The 22,980-nt window shown below is 46.5% G+C and overlaps 1 protein-coding gene across 1 annotated transcript in view; it reads right to left on the reverse strand.

Moving 5' to 3' along the window:
* Positions 1-680: 680 nt before the first annotated feature.
* Positions 681-22,980, reverse strand: part of gnb5b (guanine nucleotide binding protein (G protein), beta 5b) — a 110,927-nt gene continuing 88,627 nt past the window's right edge. Inside the window, 3 exon segments of the mRNA XM_038813210.1 lie at positions 681-1,879; positions 5,519-5,685; positions 14,422-14,518. Of these exon segments, the coding sequence (XP_038669138.1) occupies positions 1,868-1,879; positions 5,519-5,685; positions 14,422-14,518 (276 nt within the window). The 3' untranslated portion in view covers positions 681-1,867.

Consider the following 22,980-nt stretch of genomic DNA (forward strand, 5'->3'; position numbering starts at 1 on the left):
GCTCCTGCGGAAACCCAAGGTTCCGGGGTACGCAGTTTGTGGAATCCCTGACCTAGAAGAACAAGGAGAGCCGGTACAAGGGAATTCAGGCAGCACGGTAGCATGGTGGTTAGCATAAATGCTTCACAGCTCCAGGGTCCCAGGTTCGATTCCCGGCTGGGTCACTGTCTGTGCGGAGTCTGCACGTCCTCCCCGTGTGTGCATGGGTTTCCTCCGGGTGCTCCGGTTTCCTCCCACAGTCCAAAGATGTGCGGGTTAGGTGGATTGGCCATGCTAAATTGCCCGTAGTGTCCTAAAAAGTAAGGTTAAGGGGGGGTTTGTTGGGTTACGGGTATAGGGTGGATACGTGGGTTTGAGTCGAGTGATCATTGCTCGGCACAACATCGCGGGCCAAAGGGCCTGTTCTGTGCTGTACTGTTCTATGTTCTAAGTATCCCGTTCCCTTAGTGTGGCCAATCCACCTAACCTGCACATCTTTCGGTTGTGGGGGTGAGACCCACGCGGACATTGGGAGAATGTGTAAACTCCACACAGACAGTGACGTGTGGCCGGATTGAAGCCAGGTCCTCGTCACCGCAGGCAGCAGTGCTAACCATTGCACCACCGTGCCGCTCCCCCACCCTGTTTTTAATAGCCAATTGGGGTCAGAGCTGTAAAAGTCAAAACATCTGGCATTATTTAAAATATTAATATGTGCCATTTATTAATTTTTGGTACATTTCAAAAGATTTACACAAGTGTTCACCAAAAGAACTGTTGGAAGTATACACAAAACAAGTACAGAAAACAAAACTAAAATCATATAGCTGAACCTACAGAAAAGAGGTGCTTTAACAAAGACTCTACAGCGAGTCTGAAAGCCTTACTTTTTTGCCTAGATCCCAGTAATGTTATAATATAATATTGCACTTCTTACCAAGTGAATTAAATTCCTCAAAAGTTCACAGTGCATTTAAATCTACTGCATTGGATTACACTAATTGAATTTTACAATTTACCACTTTAAACAACAATTTTTGACGAGCTTCTCTCCCGCTGCTCTATGTGAAGTTCTCAGTCATTGTCTACAGACCTACTCCAGGTTTGTCGTCTGCTATTGAACATTATTTTACAATTCTGTGTATCAAAAACAAAAGTACGCTGGCAAAATGGGCATGCTGAGCTTTAAACAAAGGAGAACTTTGCCACTCATAATTACTGCACCTATTGAGCCCAATTCAAATTGCAGATTATATGTAGTTTAGATGGACTCGCCTAAATCAATTCTCTACACTTTTCATTATCTCGCCCATTCACTGTCACACCGTAGGTTTTCACTTGCAATTATTCTTTAAACATAGAACACAAACAGTGCTTTGTAACAATCCTCCAGTGAGTCTCCCCCCTTTATGGCCACCATTTTGACTAAAAGAAGCATGACAAACATATACTATTACTAATTCTGATTCAGAGGTTATTTGCTTAAGTTGTAATTTTTCTCAAACAGAATGGGGTATCAAACTTGGAAACATGAACGTTTTAATGTCAACGTGCATATAAAATAATATACAAATGGAAACATTATTAGAAAGTGGGGGAACCCTATTACTGATCGGCATTTGGAAAAGGCAGCATCTATTTCTAAACATTTTGTTTTGCTACAAGTTCAACTGAATTATGGTACCAAATTTATAATTACCTAATCTCCTTCTAGGATTCTTAAATAATTATATAGTCACTACAGACTCGGTTATATGTCACAATCCCAAAATATTTGCACATTTCCTAAAACAGACACAAGATTAGGGGTTGAGCTGTCATACAGCATAGCCAAGAACTCCCAGGGTGGAATCTTCACTCCGAATCGGACGATCAAGTTTAAGAAACCTTAAGCCCAAATCTGCAAAACAGAACAACAAAGGTAAATTCAGTTTTATTGGTCAATGCTGTTCATGGCCTAACTAGTGTTGGTGAAGGAAGTTTGGACAATTCCTGCATTTTGAGATATTTGACGTTCATGGGGGAGATTGCCTTCATGTGCTTTAACTTCAGCAAAATCATAAACCTGTTTATACAGATTGGGTTTATAATTTCACTAGTCTGGCACGGAGCAGAAATCTTCCGCCTTGGGCTATATAGTGGGCGGGATTTTACACTCCCCCCCCCACCCTGACGGAGATGGAGGTGGTTTGCCATTTGCTGGTGGCAGGATCTCCTGGACCTGCCACTGTTAACTCTTTGTTCACACCCTCCGCCGCTGGGGAACGCGCAGCGCTGGGGGGGGGGGGACATCATCGGCGGGATCGCTGGCAGGAAAGGTCAGAAAGTTTCGGCCAATGACTCTGCATTACACAACCACGGCTGTTGAAAGATAATAATTTACGCTTGGAAAAGACTACAAGGTGGTAGTCTAATCAAATGCTCTGGTGTATTACAAACTATGGGTGGTCGAGATTACAATCTGCTCTCAGGGTTTGGGGGGGAAAAAAACGTATAAACACAGTTTTGTAGTTGACTTGTCAGTGCTCTCACTCGCCCCCCCCCCCCCCCTCCGCCAGAAACTCAAGTGTTGATTTTTTCATTCTGCTCCAAGGTATCATACTGTGATCACATTCAGACTACGTTTTCTTGATTTGAAAATAAATTGAGTTAATTCGCAGTACATTATACCAAAATTGGATTACCAGTAGCATATGGTAAGCAAAAATATAATTAAGCTTTGGGCCTGTGTGCCTGTAAGTCTGTAATATTGAAAAAGCATAATACCATTGTAATTGTTTAATGTTATTGATTCCTTCAAATCACATTGTGCTACGGACCAATCACATTGATTCATGCTAACCAGGTGACATCACCAACCAATCAACACATTAGAGCAGTGATGGGCAACTTCGGCTCGTGAGTGGGCTGCATGAGTGGTCCCTCCTATATCTGTGGGTCACTATGACCCTTGAATAAGATTGAATACGTTTACTACACACAAGTTATAACAAGTTTCATAAGTTATAGAAAATGCTTAATCGCTCATAGATTAATAGAACTGTCATCATCTTCAACAAAATAAATATTTTCACTTGATTGGATGCATATGGTTCTCACAGTCAATATTATACGCATTCATCGTACACTTCATTTCATGTGTCCTTGCTTTACGCGCGTATCACTTCAGTCATACCGATAGGAAAAAAAGCTACGTGAAAGGAAATCAGCAGAATGTGGCAACCCTGCACGTGGACAACAGTCAACAAAATGTCTTATGGGCCACTTTCAGAACCTTGATGGGCGCACGTGGCACCAGGGCCACGGGTTGCCCACCATGCAATAGAGAGAGAAAATTAAAATTCTTTTGGTGTCTTGATAGTTTAAAAAAAAATTGTTGTTCCCTTATTAATATTCCACCTCTATCTTTTTACCCACTCTGACCAACCTCTGCTCCCTTCAGAAACCCACAACATTCTCCCGCCTCGAGTCTCCACTCCACTTCTGGCTGTGAGCGGTGCTTCACTCTCTCAGGCTGACCACAAGTGCTCTCACTCGCCCCCTCCAGAAACTCAAGTGTTGATTTTTTTCCCTCTCATTTTGTGTTGCTGGGGGTATGTATTGAAATAGAAAGCTTCTGTGACAGAGCTTCCACTTTGACATTGTCACCAGTGTAAGTATGTGCTTGTCCTTCTAATGTGCGGAATGGAGTGATTAGTATTCTAGCAATTAATAGTCAGTACCTTTATTCAGATATATTAGCGTTCACTTCAGCATCACAATGAGCAAACCAAACAAACTTTGTGGAAAAAAAAAAGGTAGCTAGGCCCAGAGCCTGGAATTATCCAAGGCCTTCTCAGTGGTTTGAGAGTTATATTTTTAGAAGCTACAAATTAACAAAACTATCCTCGCCAATTGATGCTCGTGAGTGCCAACCTACCTTTCCAACTCAATTATACAAGGGAAGAGTTGTTACAGAAAGTGAACAGCTCTCCCGTGTCTGCGTGGGTCTCACCCCCACAACCCAAGAAGATGTGCAGGGTAGGCGGATTGGCCATGCTAAATCGGCCCTTAATTGGAAAAAAAAATTGGGTACTCGAAATTAATTTAAAAAAATGAAAGTGAGCAGTTGTGGTTGACGATGGGCGGCATGGTAGCACAGTGGTTAGCACTGTTGCTTCACAGCACCGGAGTCCTGGGTTCGATTCCCACTTTCATAGAATTTACAGTGCAGAAGGAGGCCATGCGACCCATCGAGTCTGCACCGGCTCTTGGAAAGAGCACCCTATCCAAGGTCAACACCTCCACCCTATCCCCATAACCCAGTAACCCCACCCAACACTAAGGGCAATGTTGGACACTAAGGGCAATTTAGCATGGCCAATCCACCTAACCTGCACATCTTTGGACCGTGGAGGAAACTGGAGCACCCGGAGGAAACCCACGCACACACGGGGAGGATGCGCAGACTCCGCACAGACAGTGGCCCAAGCCGGAATCGAACCTGGGACCCTGGATCTGTGAAGCAATTGTGCTATCCACAATGCTACCGTGCTGCCCACTTGGGTCACTGTCTGTGCGGAGTCTGCACGTTCTCCCAGTGTTTTGCCCGGGCGCTCTGGTTTCCTCCTACAAATCCCGAAAGACGTGATGTTAGGTGAATTGGACATTCTGAATTCTCCCTCAGTGTACCCGAACAGGTGCCGGAATGTGGCGACGAGAGGCTTTTCCTACTAACTTCATTGCGGTGTTAATGTAATCCTACTTGTGACAATAATAAAGATTATTTATAAGTACACGGTCAATTTTATTCTATTATGTACCAATCTCCTTCCAAAGATTGAACGCTATCCAGATTCTGTCGGGCAGAATCAGCCTTGTTTATTAAGTGATACAGATTCGGCAACATTGGAAAAAGCGTGCATGGAAAATCACATCTGTTCAGAAGTCAAGAGCACAACCTTGAAGCGATTGGATTGCATGTGTGCCGTGTAATACTGAGATCATCTGAAAATTTATCAATCTCATTGTGGACCTTGTGTCAGTGTTCGGAAAAGACCCGTACAAGTCAGTAATATGCAGATCACAATTACGGCCTGCATGTGTGGGTTAATTGAACTCTCAACTACCCCATTACCAGACACAAATGGCTGACCCGATGATAAGTAGTGACACCAGCAGTCACTTTGATTTGCTGCCTGGTGCATGTTGACAGTTTCTCAGGGACTAATCTCTCAACTGCCTCTCTGTGCCTTGAACAGCTCCTCGTTGTATATTGTGAGTAGTCAGTCGTTGGAGGCAGCGTTTTAATATAAGTGGGGCATTTGAGGAAGTGGGTTGGAGACTTTGTGCTGGGTCTCTCCCTTGAGTGCAAGGCAGCAAAACTTTTATGTTCAACTTCATTAGACCCGAGGCTGGGTGAGAAAATGCACACGTTATTTATTACATTTGTATGAATCTGAGTAGGTCATTCAGCTCCGCTTGTCTGTTCAGCCATTCAATAATACATAAGGTGCTGTGCACAACAATCCAGGCAATAAATAATAAAAAATACACCAACCCTCAGGGTATGATCCCACGATCCTGAGCAGAAAGCAGTGCCGTCCGGGGAAACTCGCAAAGTGCTGACTCGATTCTCATGTCCAAACAGAATTGACACTCGCGTTCCCTTCAATACATCCCATACGTTGATGGTATAATCATTGTAACCAGCAAACAGGAGGCGACCTGGAGAATAGTCCAAGCATATGATTTTATCCATCAGTTTTAACTTTATACCAGTGTCTCAACCCTCAAGATTCTCAGCTGTGGGTATCCTGATTGCTGTTCTATACTGGCAGAAAACAGGCAGAACGACAGCAAGTGGCTTCTGTCGGATGGAGCATGCTGTCATGATACACTCTATCCTACCGATGGACTGGTGACAGATTGGGAATAGCAGGTTTAATGGTAGATTATCCTTTCACTGTGCCTGGAAAATCACCATTTCCCAGATACACCTGTAAGACCCCTCAGTCTGTATATTTCTATAAGATAAAAATAGATGTCCTCTACATTTTATACATTTTCAAAAACTGGATTAAAACGTTTTAAAATGGCTAAATCTATGACTATCTGTGACCCTTGAACTAAAGGAACTACCTGGCAGTGTCAAAGGAACTTGCACCTCGTTATCTCTGAAGAGCCACCAACAACACATTATGGGCAACACAGACCAAATTCAAAAAGACCTATACAAAGGCCAGCTGCATTTCATGACCCAGGCTGGCCAACCAGAGTCTGCTGGTCTGCTAGGATAAAGGTCCCCTTTCCAGTCTTAATCGTTCAGATATTAAACCATCTTGGGACGCAGAGTAGGGACACGCATCCTTTGTCAAAGACAACGTGGAGGGGCGGGAGTCATGTCACATAGACCTCCAGCTGACGGGGCCAGTAACACTGTTTTGCTGTACTACAAAATCTCAGTCTGCTGTTTACCATCCGACCAGCAGCTTCACAGAAAACGGGGCTTCTGCCCAGATCGAATACCTGGCTAAATCTACATTTCTTCTGCTGGAACATCTGTACCATCACCTAAAAGACTGATTAATCTCGGCCTGTTTAGCTCATGGTGCGATGTCAACTCCACCAGAAAAATAAATTATGCAGCACTGGTGTTTAGCCTAATGACCTCTGATGGAATACCTCATTGGACTTTGATTCTAGACTCTGGAACCCACTTGGAACAATGGGTGCGATTTTGTGGCTGTTTTGCGCTTAAGCGAGAGCGCAACAAGGCCGTTAAATCGCTGAGAGGCCAGAAATGAGAAGGGGCCAAAGGCGACAATCAGTTTGCTTCACGTGGCAAAATCAGGATCCCGCCGTAGCGTGGTGAGAAATGAATAATCACCACCTAAGCTCTATCTCCATATAATTAATGAGAACGACACCCTAACGAACGGCTTCCAGTAATCTAACCCCTCCCCAGCAAGTGGTCACCCGGGCACTGATTAGTACTCCTTTTTTAAAAAGGGAACCTGTCGGAAGGGCTGCTGCAAAGACCATCTTGGTTCACAGGCACAGGACCCAGGGGCACTGGGGCTGCTGCACCAGTGCTTGGAGGGGGTGGGGGAGCTACCGAGGGGGCCAGCATCAGTCGGGGTGGCCGCGGCTAGACAGGGAGGGGGTGGAGGGGGATGGGTGTCCAGTGTCTGCGGGTCCGCCATGCCAGCCTCTGAACTGGGTGGTTTTGTTCCAGGGGCAACCCCAGTCCCAGCCAGCCTGCCCTACCGACCACCCATAACCCCCACTAACCGGGGAGGCATTTGGCCAATTAAAATCTGGGCCTATTAAAGTTTTATAGCGGTGACAGCTTAGCCAGGCTGAGCGATGGGGAGTTTGCGGCATTTCCCACTCGGTACCACACTGGGACGGTTTTTGGTAAAATCGCACCCAATATTGCTTTTCTCTATGGTCTCTGCCCTGAAAATGTTTCTTTTCTCCATCCCTCTTTTACTGTATGAATGCAAAGAAGGTAACATTGCAATCCTCCTCCAATGTTTGAGTATGCCCAAATAAACTTAACCTTCGGGTTTGCTATGGGGTTATTAATAGAAATTGGATCACACCAAAAGTAAGGGGTTGGGAAATATGTCACTGCTTATAAAGGGGGAAGTAAATCAAAACTCCTTGCTGTTTACGGATAGGTGGTGATGGGAGGGATTAGTGCTGTTTAAATTAACCCCCCTCCTGTCTATACCCCAGCAAAGAGGAACAAAGGGCTGGAATTTATTATGTCAAGTGTATAAATCTTGCAGCACTTCCCAGAGCTTTCATATATATACACCTATATACACATGGATAGAAAACTTGAAGACGTAAGAGCTGTGTGTGTCTGTATTCTGCCTCAGGCCGACACAATACTGAGGCAATCCCCCCCTCAGTTTTAACGCTGCAGAGCGCTGTAATGTTCTAATGGAGGAGAGGAATTTTTGGGTCTCCCGCCCTCTAAACATTCTCACCCTGTGCCCCAGTGGAGCCTGTAAAGCCTGAATGGAAGGGTTCATTCTGCCACCCCACAGATGGGGCATTCTAAAAATGAATGGTGCATAAATGCTTCACAGCTCCAGGGTCCCAGGTTCGATTCCCGGCTGGGTCACTGTCTGTGTGGAGTCTGCACGTCCTCCCCCTGCGTGCGTGGGTTTCCTCCGGGTGCTCCGGTTTCCTCCCACAGTCCAAAGATGTGCGGGTTAGGTGGATTGGCCATGCTAAATTGCCCGTAGTGTCCTAATAAATGTAAGGTTAAGGGGGGGGGGGGTTGTTGGGTTACGGGTATAGGGTGGATATGTGGGTTTGAGTAGGGTGATCATGGCTCGGCACAACATTGAGGGCCGAAGGGCCTGTTCTGTGCTGTACTGTTCTATGTTCTATGTGTTTGCTTTTAATGTTGAAGTTCTCCTTCCCCAATAATGATCTACAAAGTTGTGGTGTTATTGTTACCCCCGCTGTCAGGTGTCCCCTCTCCCCCGCCCATCCGCCTGTTGTAAGACAGGGGGAATTGCCTCAGTTTCTCGTCGGCCTGGAACAGAACACAGACACACACAGCTCTGAAGTCTTCAAGTTTTCAATCCATGTACATATGTTCACAAGAGCCTAGAATTAATAAATTAGTCCACAGTGTGTTTGCATAATCCTTCATGAGTGATTGGTGCCTTTATATCATTATTAATATACACAACACTACCTTATGTTTTGCCATAAGGCAGTGCACTAGAGGACATAAAGGCTTGGGCCAGGAGTGTTATGTGCCCCATCCTTTAACATGCACAGTGCCTCGTGGGGTGTAACCTATGGATGCTCAGCAACCACCCATTTAAAAAGTGGCCATGTGTATAATGAGTGTATACTGCTCAAGGCTGCCATTTAAACTCAGACTCCCCCTAATCAACACAGCAGTCCTCTTTTTTAATATTTAGAGTTACATGGGCACAGCTACTGGGCTAGTAATCCAGTCACCCGGTGTGTTCAAATCCTATCACAGTCGCTGGCAAATTCAACTTCAACTAATTATGGAACGCAAAGCAAATATCAGTAATGGTGACCATGAAAGAAGTTCACCAATGTCCTTCAGGGGGAAGGAAACCTGCCCTCCTCAACCGGACTGGCATATACGTGTTTCTAGACCCACAGCAATGCAGTTGACTCATAAGTGCTTTCTGAAATATACCGAAGGTGACAGCCCACCGCCACCTTCTCAAGGGCAATTATAGATGGGTAATCAATGCGGGCCTCGCTGGCCGTGCCCACCTCCCGCAAACAAATGAAGAAGAAAAGGATGGATCAAACATCTCTTCTGCATTTTCTCTCACATTCTGTTGAACTGTTCATCTCTCTGAATAAACGACATTTCCTTTTCACTGCTGTCATCAACATGTTTTTGTTCTGAGCCACGGTTAAACTGAACAAAAATATTTTGCTTGGAAACTCCCCATAACGTAAAAAATTCCTGACAGCGACCAATAATATTTTAAATTGGATTGGTCTTTCAACATATTTTGAGAGGCCTTTTGACAGTATGCTATTTTTTTTATAGCTGTACTTTTGGGGGGCGGGGGGGGGGGTGCGGCGGGGGGGGAAGCGGGGGACACATAGTGCCTAAGACTTTTGTTTTACAGTTTCTGCTTCTAGCAGAGACCAGAACACTCCAACAGTTGAACACAAGGGATCCCTTTGCACAGTGAATTACAGTCACAAACATTTCGTTGGTTGGTTTCTGTGACCGATAATTTCCTCAAACGTAAGCTGTGCCGCTGTTGTACCTTTACAAAGACAGTCACTTGCTGGGGGCTCTGAGGGGGTCTCCTGGTCAGCTCATTCTCCTTGCATTGCGGCAGACACTGGTGCTAAACCGATACAAATTGGTGCAAATGGCTGAACTACGAGGAAAGTATTGTGCAGCCTTGAAAAAGACAGGTCAGCCTTCACTCTTTAGCAGCAGACCTGGAGACAACCATGTACGGGAGGATTAATGCGTGGCTCTTTCAATGCACTCACAAATAACTTCACAGCAATAGTCTTATTATACCTGTTGAGATTAATAAGCAACAGATGGCACAAGGGCAAAGCCCCATTCAGGCGAACGCAAAACAATACTGATGCCAATCTCCAACCCCTTCTGAAAGAGACCGAAGGCAGGCTGTTGGGTGTGGCTGCCAGCAAGATTGGCAGGAAAGTTAATTGTGCCATCTGGTGGGAGGTGGCACTGACTCTGGGAGTCAACACCTTCAGCCCCAAGACCTCAGGTCAGTGCCTCAAAACAAGTCCATCAATCTCAACAGGACAGGCACGGTAACAAAGAGACTAGTTTCCCCTTTTCTTCCTCGTCCACTTCAGACACCAGCACAAATCCCACCCTCTCAAAGCAACACTAGGAAAACTAATCAGCTCTGATTAGCAGTGGATCATGCACTATGGCTAGACAGTTCCCATCAATAACTGGCATTCACAACCCAAAAGCATCTTCCTGCATTTCTCTCTCCACAGATGCTGTCAGAGCTGCTGACATTGTGCAGTATTTTCTGTTTTTGTTCCTGCATTTCAGCAGTCTCATATACTCCCACATCTCTTATTTCATCCCTTCTATCGCTAATGTTTCTGTCTCCTCAATTTGAGGAACAATGCTGACATATCCTTTGTTTCTAACCTCCTTTCCCACGAGTTCACCACAGTATCAGGGTGGGGATTAGATGTTGATGATGATAATGCTAATGAGGAAGCGGAGAGCAGTTTGGTAGATATTTCTCCCAGCTGCTGCTTCCTCTTCCTGCTCCCGTCTTCCTCTGTCCCGATCCCCATCCAACTCATCATTCACTCCCTCGTTCCCAGGCACCACCTCAGATTTTTCCACCCAGGAGGAATGAAATGGTCATGGTGAGGGTGTGGCAATGGATGATTCATTGCAGTTGAGAAATACCCATCGAGTATGTGAAGGCGTGTCCCTTACCCAGCGTAGGCAGTAAGAGTTGTCAATGGCTCCAAAGTCATTGGACCCAAAAGCTTGGGGATATATTACCTGAAAACAACAGTGTTTGAGGAAGATCATATCCAGATAAAGCACTGATGTCTCCAAGGATTTGTGACAACTGACAGTTCATGGTGGCTTATCATGGTATCATCACAGAGGCTTTTTATTCCTTGGAGGCAAGTGGCATTGGCAATAGATCCCCATTGAAGACACAGTAGGGAAGGATAGGTTTGATCTCTAGAGGTAGTAGGGACAGAGTGGAGCACAACATGAATCATAGCTTCAGGAGTATGGCAACGCATGGGCCTGTGACATCAGGATCATACTGCTGCCACTAGGTCATTCATGTTATAGATCACTGGGGCCATGGATACATGAAACCACTGGAATCTACCTTCTGGATATTGACGACTGCTGGGCCAGCAGCACATTCCAGCCAGCCCCCTAGCTTTCTCTCTCTGGGTACCACAACAATGGAGTATGGGAGACTGAATCAGGCTGCTTAGCAGTACCCACCAGCTGGCAGCTTTATGGCAGATACCAGGTGCCATAAGGTGGGAACCAACTCAGTTCCATGACCTTTCTGCATAACCCGATGAGTCAACTGCCTCCCACCATCCAGGCCTTCAGGGAGCACTTGGAAGAAGCTTTAGAATAGGTGACAGAAAGACCCATGTGGACACCCAGAAGAAAGTGTTACAAGGGAATAGGGTAATTGCTTGCATATTTCCATTATTGTGTTCAATGGAACTGTGTTCTGACATGTCACTTTGTTATTCATGGAGGTTACAGGTATCCAGGAAAGCAAGTACTTGTTGGTGCTGACGTAGTCACACAGATGATAATTATTGACAATCAGGGCAGAGAGGGCTCGACTATTATGATGAGTAATGGATTAAGGAATGTCTCTACTTTCAAGTGAAGAAAAGGGTCAGGCCCTGGTGTGAAATGGAGCATGAGATGAGAAGACCTTTGCCATGATCTGTCGTTTGACTTCCCATTTTCTGATAGCTTGCTTGCTTCATATTGCTCTGGCTCCACTATAGCCAAAGACCTATCCTCAGCCATGTCTAAGACCAGTCCTTCCTGAATATACAAAAGTCCTGTTCTATCCCCATATGCTTCAATCGTACAACCAAGCGCTAAAAAGGAACATCCCCCCACCCCAACCCCAGTGTTTTCAAGCTAACCAATTATTTTGGTCTTAATATATCTGTTATTAAACTACCATTTTTAGATATGAAACAAGCTGTTAAATTTGAAAAGGCTACCCTATTAAATGTCTTCAACAAAGATGATATGGTCTCCCCGACTGGGTCTGGCATGATTTTTTTTTGTGTAAATGGGGATGGTGCACTTCCTGGGGTATGGTTTAGGATAGGCTGGGGTGTAGTTTTTTGGATGTGCTGGAGGCCCTGGGGGTACTGATTCCTGTGTGTCAGAATGTGCTGGACTAGACCAGGTCCACCCTGGGATTCCCTTCTCCAAGGCACTTATTAGGGACATCTTGAGATGCTGGGTTTTGCTTCTTCTGTGCACAGGAGCCTGGGGCTGAACTGAGTCCCGCACTTTGATTGATAGCCTGTTGTCCCCCTAATGGATGGGGTGCTTTCTTGTTTGAATGAGCAGCTTGTTCTCTTCTTTAGTAATAGATGATGGGCGTGCGCCGGGGGAATACATACCCATGGTGGGGTCCTGATCCTTTGTTATCTTGAGTTGTTAATGGCACGGATCATAATTCGAACATGTTGCTGCTGGTCCTCTCTGTGTAAATTTAGGAAAAGATATTGGTTCTGTGCTGGGCCGGAGACTGGGGTTATGTTGCGATGTGTGATTTATATGTAACACCCTTTTAGAATTGGAGTTCTCCTGTATTTCCATTGTATGTTTCCTTCTTTTTAAGGGGTGGGTATAAAGAATCCGTGATTGGTTCCTGCATGGTTAATTAAGATGGGTCTGGTATCCGAAGAGAGGAGCGTGCTGTGTGGCATTGGTGCCTTTGGCACTGCTGGCGTTGAGGAAGATGTATATTGACGTCCGCCTGAGAATGGCACAAAAAATCTATCAACTCTCGCTGCAGTTGCGAGCAATCGCTGCGAGGGTAGGTGTGCACCATTTTTCCATCTTTTCATGGCCTTATCCTGTTTCACCCTTGTTCTCTGGTTGGACTCACAGAGGCATCAAGTTATATCTAATGACTGTATTGAGCTTGTTATAGTGCTGTTCTCGCGTCCCCCTCTGTATCTGTGGAGCCATTTCTTTGCTTGCTGTGCTGTACCATTCTTTTAACTTTGTTGCAGTGTTTGTTATAATGTAAAATCTTCCTAAAGATATCTAAAATAAAATCCTTCAACAAGTAACGATTAGCAAAAGTGTATACTCATTCTTCAAAATCCTTAGAAAAGATGTACAGAATATCCAGCACCAATAGCTTCGGCGGCACGGTAGCACAGTGGTTAGCACTGTTGCTTCACAGTACCAGGCTCCCAGGTTCAATTCCCGCTTGCATCAATGTCTGTGTGGAGTCTGCACGTTCACCCAGTGTCTTGTGGGCTTTCTCCGGGTGCTCCGGTTTCCTCCCACAAGTCTCGAAAGACATGCTGTTGAGTGAATTGGACATTCTGAATTCTCCCTCTGTCTACCAGAGCAGGAGTGTGGCAACGAGGGAATTTTCACAGTAACTTCATTGCAGTGTTAATGTAAGCCTACTTGTGACAATAATAAAGATTATCATTCAAAGTTATCATTCTGTGATTTTCTTTCTGTGACACAGTGGTTAGCACCACTGCCGCACACCACCAGGGTCCCAGGTTCGATTCCGGCATTGGGTTACTGTCAGTGTGGAATTTGCACTTTCTCCCCGTTTATGCTTGGGTTTCCTCTGGCTGCTCTTGTTTCCTCCCACAGTCCAAAGATGCACAGGTTTGGTGGATTGACCATGATAAATTGCCCCCTTAGTGTCTAAACATGTGCAGGCTAGGTGGATTGGCCATGCTGAATTGCCCCTTAGTATTCAAAGATGTACAGGTTAGGTGGGGTTATGGGGATAGGGCTGTGGGCCTAGGTAAAGTGCTCTTGGTAGGGTTGGTGCAGACTCAATGGACAAAATGGCCTCTTTCTGAACTATAAGGATTCTATGGATTCCTCCCACTCAACATGCAATTATTTCTTAATTCTCAAACTGGAAGTATTGTACTGGAATTAGACGCACAGTTCAAGCATCGAAGATCAACTTGAGGCCATTTAATGATGAAATCAAGATTCTACTGCCAAGTAGCACCAAAAGTATTAACCACTGTCATGAACTGAATACCTTTCTTAGTATTCAACTGGATAGGAAGTGAATGTACAGCACAACAGATTGGAATACAAGAAGGAGTTTGGATTCCATGTCACTTTTTTTCAACCTGCAGAATATAATACCCATTTCCCGGAATTAACACCTTAAGCGGTTAACTCACCACTGAGGGAAAAGTCCACACTTGAGGCTCCAAAGATGATACTGTCCTTCGAATAGATGGCCACTTCTCTGTCGGCACGGAGATCATACAGGCGACACTAAAGAAAAAGGCAATAGTCCTAAATGATTAGGATTCCAGGCATACTTTGGAGAACTCCCTGTGTCTGCGTGGGTTTCATCCGGGTGCTCCGGTTTCCTCGCACAAGTCCCGAAAGACATGCTGTTAGGTAATTTGGACATTTGGAATTCTCCCTCCGTGTACCTGAACAGGAGCCAGAATGTAGCGACTTGGAGCTTTTCATTGTAACTTAATTGAAGTGTTAATGTAAGCATACTTGTGACATAAAGGTTATAAAAGACTATAGGAATTTTGCTGGTTTCAAATTGGTCAAGGCAGAATGGGTCTCTTTTTAAAAAATTCATTCATGGGATGTGGGCATCGCTGGCTGGGCCAGCATTTTTTGCCTATCCCTAATTGCCCCTGAACCAGGTGATTTCAGAGGGCATTTAAGAGTCAGCTATATTGCTGTAGATCTGGAGCCACATGTTGGCCAGACCAGGTAAGGATGGCAGATTTCCTTCCCAAAAGGACATTAGTGAACCAGTAGTTTTTTGCGACAATGGTTTTGTTGTCAGCTTTATACTTTTAATTGCCGGAATGCAGCGACTAGGGGCTTTACACAGTAACTTCATTTGAAGCCTACTTGTGACAATAAGCGATTTTCATTTCATTTCATCCTGAATCCTGATTTCCAGAGCATTACCCTGGGCATCTGGACTGCTTGCCCAGTGACAATACCACAACGCCACCACCTCCCAGTTTAGATTCAGTTTCAGGTCCCATCCGAGGGTCGGACGACGGCTTCCACAGAACGTGGGAGCCATTCATGCAATTGTTCCGGGACCTGTTTGTGGCCAACTTTGTGGCCAACGTACAAGAGGAAGAATAGTCGGGGGAAGGTAGCCGGCGGGGAGGGGGGGGGGGGCTACGGGCTCGTTACGGGGGTTTGATGGCTAGCTAAGGCCCAAAACCAAACTAAATAAATGCCAATAAACATGTTGGGGAATGTAAAATATGTATGCCGGCAAAGAGGGGGAGGCCACAGTTATTACTACGAAGATGCTCACCTGTAAATATATATGTTAATTTTTGCGTGTTTTTTTTTCACTCTCTAACAATTTGTAATTTGTTCAATATAAAACATGAAAACTGAATTAAAAACATTTATAAAAAAAAAAAATAATCCAACCCTCAAAAGACAGATCAATTAGATTTACTGAGAGTTGTATATAGTTATAAAGGGTAGATCATGCTTGACGAACCTGATTCAATTTTTTGAAGAGACGACTTAAGTAGTGGATGTGAGTATGGATGTGATTCACATGGACTTCCGGAAGGCAACTGGGACAGCCCTCATACAGGAATGTTAGCAAATAATTGGCCTGGCCAAGAAACTGGCCGAGTGGAAGGCCACAGAGAGTAGGGACAATGAGTAGGTACTTTAATTGGCAGGATGTGACTAATTGCGTCCTGCAAGGCTCTGTATTGGGGCCTCAACTATTCAGTGTATTCGTTAACAACTTCAGTGATGGAATAGAAAACACATGTCCAAATTTTCTAATGACACAAATCATGCGGCACTGTAAGCATTGTAGATGGAGGGGTAAAATTACAAGGAGATATTGATTGCGTAAGTGAAGGGCAAGTTGTGGTAAATAGATTTCAATATAGGCAAATGTGAGGTCATTCTCTTTGGATCGAAAAAGGACAGGATATTTTTGAAATGATGAATAGCTATAAACAGTTGCTAGTCCAAAGAGAAGTGGGTTCCATGTACACAGGTCATTAAAGTGTCATGTACAAGTAGAGAAAATAATCTAAATGGTTCAGGAAATGCATGGCCGTGATTCAGCAGATTCAAGTTAACGGCACGTTTCGCAGGGTGTTTCTGGGTGCTCGGCAGTCCAAGAACATTACTCGTGGATCAGGGAGCCATTTTTAATGGCAGCACCGACATTTCAAACCTCCCCTCCCCCGCCCAGCTCTTTGTGGCAAGGACCCCCATGGCACCTTGGCACTGCCAGCCTGGCACCCTGGAAGTGCCCCAGCCAGTGTCACCTGGGCACCCTTGCAATGCCAGGGTAGCACTGCCAAGGTGACAGGTGGCAATGCCAAGATGCCACTGCCCAGAACCCAACCGCCAGGGGCCTCAATTCCCCAGTGAGATGCCCAGAGGTGCCATCACAGCTGGTTCATGACTTATCACCAGTATCAAACGGGGCCCAGTTGATGCCTCGCTGGCGTTTCCGGTGAATTCCAGGCCCTGGGTGAATTGGTCTAACGGCTCATTTAAACATGCACGCCTGGACCTCGCCCTGCGAGAACGAGATCCAGATCGTGCCATGCCGCAAGATTCCATTGAATCTTGGGAGACATTTCGAGCATTGCGAATCTCGGTACAGGCCTTTCGTGAGTTTCAAAGGCCTCGTCCTGACACCAAGTCGGGTGGGATGAGGCTGCTGAATTGCGTTCCTGATCTTTACATCTGGAGGACTAGAATACAATGGCATCTGGAATACTGCAAGCAGTCTCAGGCCTTAGATTTACATGCAGCCTTTATTATGCTGCAAGTAATGCCCCCTATTCTTGTATGCTGCATCCTGTTCCCCCAGTGCAGCGGATCTGAAACCCTGCCCTCATTTTTAAATCCCTATGCAGCCTCACCCCACCCTAACTTTACTTGCACCATCAGCCTAAGATTGTGTCCTGTACTCTGACCTTCTGTGGATTTCCCCCATCTGTCCCACCACTGGTCGTAAAAACCTCAGCTGCCTCTCTGCCAGTTCCTCCCTATGGCCATTCTCCTTCTCCCCACTTCTCTCTTCCCCTTCAAAAACTCTCAAACAAAATCTGCATTTTCAACTGAACATCCAGCCACTTCCAAAACCCTCCCACTCTGGCTTGGCACCTGTTCCTTACTCCTCTCATCTTTTTTTCTCTCCTCACCTCCCTGTCACCCCTGTAGCCCTGTATAAAATACCTTCAAACTATACATTAAAGGCTTTAAATAAATGCACACTGCTGTTGTTGTTGCCAAAGATTCACAAACGCTGAGTGACTTATGGTTCATCCACAATTCTTAGAGTGGATATCTGCGTTTGTACCAATCATTGATGGAACAAATAATTCTCAGAGCTACTGAGCATGGAAAAAAACACTGGCTAACTTTCCCCAAATATTTCCAAGATCGAGAGCTGATGAATTCTAGCTTTAGAGAACAAGGTTCTTGTTGATTAAGGTTTACAGCGTGCATTTCCCATTTCAACAGTTGTAAATGATTGGCTGTAAAGCTCTTTGAGATGTCTGGCTACATAAATGTAAGTCTTTTTGCAAAATATATATTAATCGTTGGTGCGCACAGGTAGTGTTCCTGTATTCTCGAACAGCAGGGTATGACGTCGGGGAATAACGTTTTTCTAATCTATTTGTAATTCTTTCTCAACTCAAAGTTTCTTGCTTGTAAATTGCATACTCGTATCCTGGAGGGATTCAGTCAGAACCATCAAAATGGCAAGAAAACATTGACAAAAAAGGTGCATTTCAAAGTCTTTCTCCAGCAAATTAAAGGCTTGAAACAATGAATTCTGGACTTTTGATTTCCACGCTGGGGACAAACCCATGAAATAATGGGGAACTTCTGAACACTACATCCAACGTTAAATACACCCACACAGGTCTGTAAACTTCCAGCTCAAAGTTTAATAACACAGCATCATGGTTCAGCTTGATGAATCACCCTTTCATCATCAGTAAATTCTATTTCTGACTGCACTTCTTGAAGAGATACTTATCGTGGAGATGAGTGTCTGGAAACTTGGACGGAAATGCTTCCATCTCTGAACATTTCAGAAGATGGTGAGTCCTTGCCATAGCTTTATTCGATTAAATAACCCAATATGTTTGTCAACCTCAGTAAGGGTTGGGGTGCAGGAGAGATTACCCACTGCGACAGGTCTCCATTGGGACTGATGCACTTCTTGAGAGCACATCTGATTAATTAATTCATCTTTATCATTGTCACAAGTAGGCTTACATTAACACTGCAATGAAGTTACTGTGAAGGTCCCATAGTCGCCACTCTCAGCCACCTGTTCGGGTACAGAGAGGGAGAATTCAGAATGTCCAATTCACCTAACAGCACGTCTTTCGGAACTTGTGGGAGGAAACCGGAGCACATGGAGGAAACCCATGCAGACACGGGGAGAACATGCAGACTCCGCACAGAAAATGACCCAACCTGGGACCCTGGCACTGTGAAGCAAAAGTGCTAACCACTGTGCTACCGTGCCGCCTTAATGTCCAATTCCATTGTCAAACAGATACTGCAAATAGTGTGGCAAGCGGTATTCCCCATTTGATGATATTTTCTACCTCAGAAGGATGAAAGATTAGGGATGGGAGTCTCTGGTCTCTCAGCTGCATGTTTCCCATCAGCAGGAGGCGGTGTGCGTTCTTTGGCGGAAGGATTCTCTGGTCCCACTGCTGTTAACGGGAATTCCCACTGAAGCAACCCCACGCTGCCAGGAAACCCGGGCAGCCGGAGAATTGTGGTCTAAGTGAACCCTGCCTCAGTCAAACCCAAACGTTCACGTCTGCAATACAACCCAGTGAGCTACCCCATTGTACAACTGCATAGCCTAGTCAGATCGAAGCTTTCAAGGCAAATCTGTAAGTGAAAAGAAAGGTGGAGTTGCATTTATTTTTTAAAATTTAGAGTACCCAATTACTTTTTCCAATTCAGGGGCAATTTAGCGTGGCCAATCCGCCTATCCTGCACATCTTTGGGTTGTGGGGGTGAAACCCACGCAACCGACACGGGGAGAACGCGCAAACTCCACACCGACAGTGACCCAGGGCCGGGATTCGAACCCAGGTCCTCAGCGCCGTAGGCAGCAATGCTACCCACTGTGCCACCGTGCTGCCCCTGAGTTGCATTTATATAGGAGCTTTTTTTTATAAAACGTCAGGATGTTTAAGTCTCTTTACAGCCAATTAAGCTTTTTTGAAGCACAGTTACTGTTGTAATGTGGCAGCAAATTTGTGCAAAAGCAAGGTCCCACAAAGCATTGGTGATGTTGATTGAGGATGAAAGATTGGCCCAGAGACCTCCTGTTATGTATCTGGGAATACATTCCAGCTGGTTATGCATCACGTGACGTGTAGTGACGTCAGCAGAGTGTTTGCGCGGGCTTTGAGCAGATCATCTTGATTGTACGAACGACGCCCTTAATAAACCTCTCATCGTGTTTTACAAGAATCCAGGGTGTGGGTACCTCCAAACCTTTTTCTCTTTGCAGCAACAAAGAAATCGAACAGGAGATAAAACTGGCGATGAGGATTGCGGCGTAAAAATCTCTGGAAAGAAGAAACAGTGGGACGGCACCGGGAGCAAGGGAAAATTCTCGGTATCGGGCTCACGCACGCACAAACCTCGGGCGAGCACTGCCGCCAGTGTGAAAGTTTAACAAAAGATTTCGACAGCAACAGCGAGTAAGAAGACCGACAGTGAGGGAAGGTTTGCTTGCGCTGAAGAGAGTGGGGTCTGGGCTGCAGGGACCAAGCACGTGGCGATAAACGCGCTGTGGGGAATGGGGATTTCGAAGACTGCTGACTCTGCATGGGCCGCTGCTCGGGTAAAATGTCAAAATATACTCAGCCATGAAAGGAAAAGATTTCTTAGTTGGTTGTTCAAGGGACTGTTGGTGCCATATTTTGCGACATCGTCAGAAGGGAAGAAGTTTCGACCCTAGGAGCCGGCATCCATAAATGGCTGGAAAAACTGGCACAATGGGTCACATTTGATGAGGATTCCGAAACATGGAATTCATACGAAGAAAGATTCCAACTGTTTTTAATAACTCATCAGACACCGGAGGACCTAAAAGGTCGCAACATTTCTCAGCTCATTTGGCCGTAAAACATTTACGCGGATACAGAATCTTGTTCACCCAGCAAACCCAAGAGACTTTCAGTGAATTAATGAAAATCTTAGAGGGACATTTCACTCCTAAAACATTATCGATTGCAGAGAGGTTTTGGTTCCACCACCATAGTCAGGAAGAAGGTGAAACCATTTGACAGCTGTAGTGCCTTTCAGAAGATTGGCTAGATATTGCGAATTTGGTACAACGCTTGATGATACTCTTCGAGACAGGCTGGTTTGTGGGTTCCGCAGTGAAGCTACTTACTGTGAGTGATTTAACTCTTAAAGCTGCTGTGGAAGTTGTCACATCTATGGAGCTTGCAATGAGAGAAGCTTCACAGAGGGGCTGGAATGCAGATCCACAAAATGAATACATCAAGGAACAGGGCTGCAAAAGTGCAACCATGTCACCATTGTACACAGGTTGAACACTCAGCGGGGTAATGCTGAAGTAAATCAAACACTTGCAAGAACTGTGATAAGAAGGGCCACATTATTGGGCTCAGAAAACTTCTTCTACACCATTTTCAAACCGAAGGTCACAACCCATGGGTGGGTCGGTCAAGTATCGGAAGAGTCGCGGGCCCATATGTTGTGGCATTCCCGATCACGGGGCCATGCGTTGCGGCATTGCCTGTAACGGGAATTAGTACCCAAAGACGTGACCGGCTTTTTAAAATGCCGGCCGTGTCCGGCTTTCAGAATGCCGGCCATTCCGCGCATGCGTGCCTCCTCAGCAGTGCGCAGGCCCGGAGCCCAGCGCGGCAGAACACCTCCTGACCCAGGGTCCAATTCTTTTCTTAAATCGTTGGAGTCTTCCTGCCTGGAGTGGCGGTAGAGAGCAGGTCAGGCACCCCTTAGGCTGACATCACGTGTTCTGGGCACGAGAGAGATTCCTCCATTTTGCAGCAGCCAGCAGCGCTGGTATGAGCTCCAGAGCCTCTGGTGAACAACCCATGTAGAAGAAGCTGAAAACAGGAACAAAGCAGCATAAAGATGATTTCTGGAGGTGTGGGTTTCTTAATTGTGCCACTGCAAATCAGAATTCAAAGTTCATGGGCGGAATTCTCCAACCCCCCCGCCGGGTAGGAGAGTCGGCACGGCACCGTGCGAATCGCGCCACGCCGCCGGGATGCAATTCTCCGCAGTACGGAGAATCAGTGCCATTGGTGCGGCACCGGTCAGGGTATGCGGCAACTCTCCTGCCTGGGCCGGCGCGCCGATTCTCCGTGTCAGATGGGCCGAGCAGCCGCCAACAAAAAGCCAGCGCCGTTCCAACCTGCTCTGGGCCGGCGGGACCTTGGCATTGATGGGTCCGGGGGCGGCCTGTTGGGGGGAGGGGGTGGTCCGACCCCGGGGGGGGGGGGGGGGGGGGGGGGGGGGGGGGGGGCCTCCATAGTGGCCTGGCCCACGACCGGGGCTCACCGATCAGCGGGCCGGCCTCTCTGCCCTCGGCCTCCTTTCCTCTGCGCCGGCTCCTGTAGCCCTGCACCATTTGGCGTCGGGGCCAACGCAGGAAAGAAGGACACTGCTCATGCGCGGCACCGGGTTCAGGCCAGGATCGGCAGCTGGAGCGGTGGAGGCCTCTCCAGCGCCATCCGAGCCCCCTGGGGGCTGCAGAATGGAGTCCCGGAAAGTGCGCTGACGCTGGAGTAAAACACTCCCGTTTTTACTCTGGCGTCGGCACTTAGCCGCCCACTGGGAGAATCCCGCCCCATGTTTGTTATATGCAGAGAAGCACTGGCAAATGAAAATTGAAAACCCTCAAAACTTCAAAGACATTTGAAGACTAAGCATGGTGAGCTTGAGGACAAACCTTTTGATTTTTTCCAACAGATGCAGTGAGATCTTAAATCATCAGCTGAAGTCATCATCAGAAATGTAAAACGAGCGGCACGGTGGTGAAGCGGTTTGCACTGCTGCCTCATGGTGCTGAGGTCCCAGGTTCGATCCCGGCCCCGGGTCGCTGTCCGTGTAGAGTTTTCACATTCTCCCCGTGTCTGCCAGGAAGTCTAGAAACGGCTGCCACCGCCGGAAGAACCCTTGCACCGACCCCCTTAGGGCAAACATGACCCTCTCTAGTTTGATGAACACAGCCATGTCGTTGATCCAGGATTCCGCGCTCAGGGGCTTCACGTCCCTCCACTGTAAAAGAATCCTGCGCTGGGCTACCAGGGACGCAAAGGCCAGAATACCGGCCTCTTTCGCCTCCTACACTCCCGGCTCCGATGCTACCCCGAAAATTGCGAGCCCCCAGCCCGGCTCCACCCTGGAGCCAACCACCCTTGACAGGGTCCCCGCAACACCCCTCCAAAAGCCCTCCAACGCAGGACACGCCCAGAACATGTGGGTGTGGTTTGCTGGGCTCCCCGAACACCTGCCGCACCTGTCTTCTCCCCCAAAGAACCAGCTCAGCCTAGTCCCAGTCATATGCGCCCTATGCAGCACCTTTAATTGGATTAAACTAAGCCGTGCGGCAAGAGGAGGAGGAATTCACCCTCCCCAAAGCATCCGTCCACGTCCCCTCATCGATCTCCTCTCCCAGCTCCTCCGCCCACTTCTCTTTCAGCTCTTCC

This window comes from Scyliorhinus canicula, chromosome 12 (assembly GCF_902713615.1).
Source record: "Scyliorhinus canicula chromosome 12, sScyCan1.1, whole genome shotgun sequence".
NCBI classification, from domain to species: Eukaryota; Metazoa; Chordata; class Chondrichthyes; order Carcharhiniformes; family Scyliorhinidae; genus Scyliorhinus; species Scyliorhinus canicula.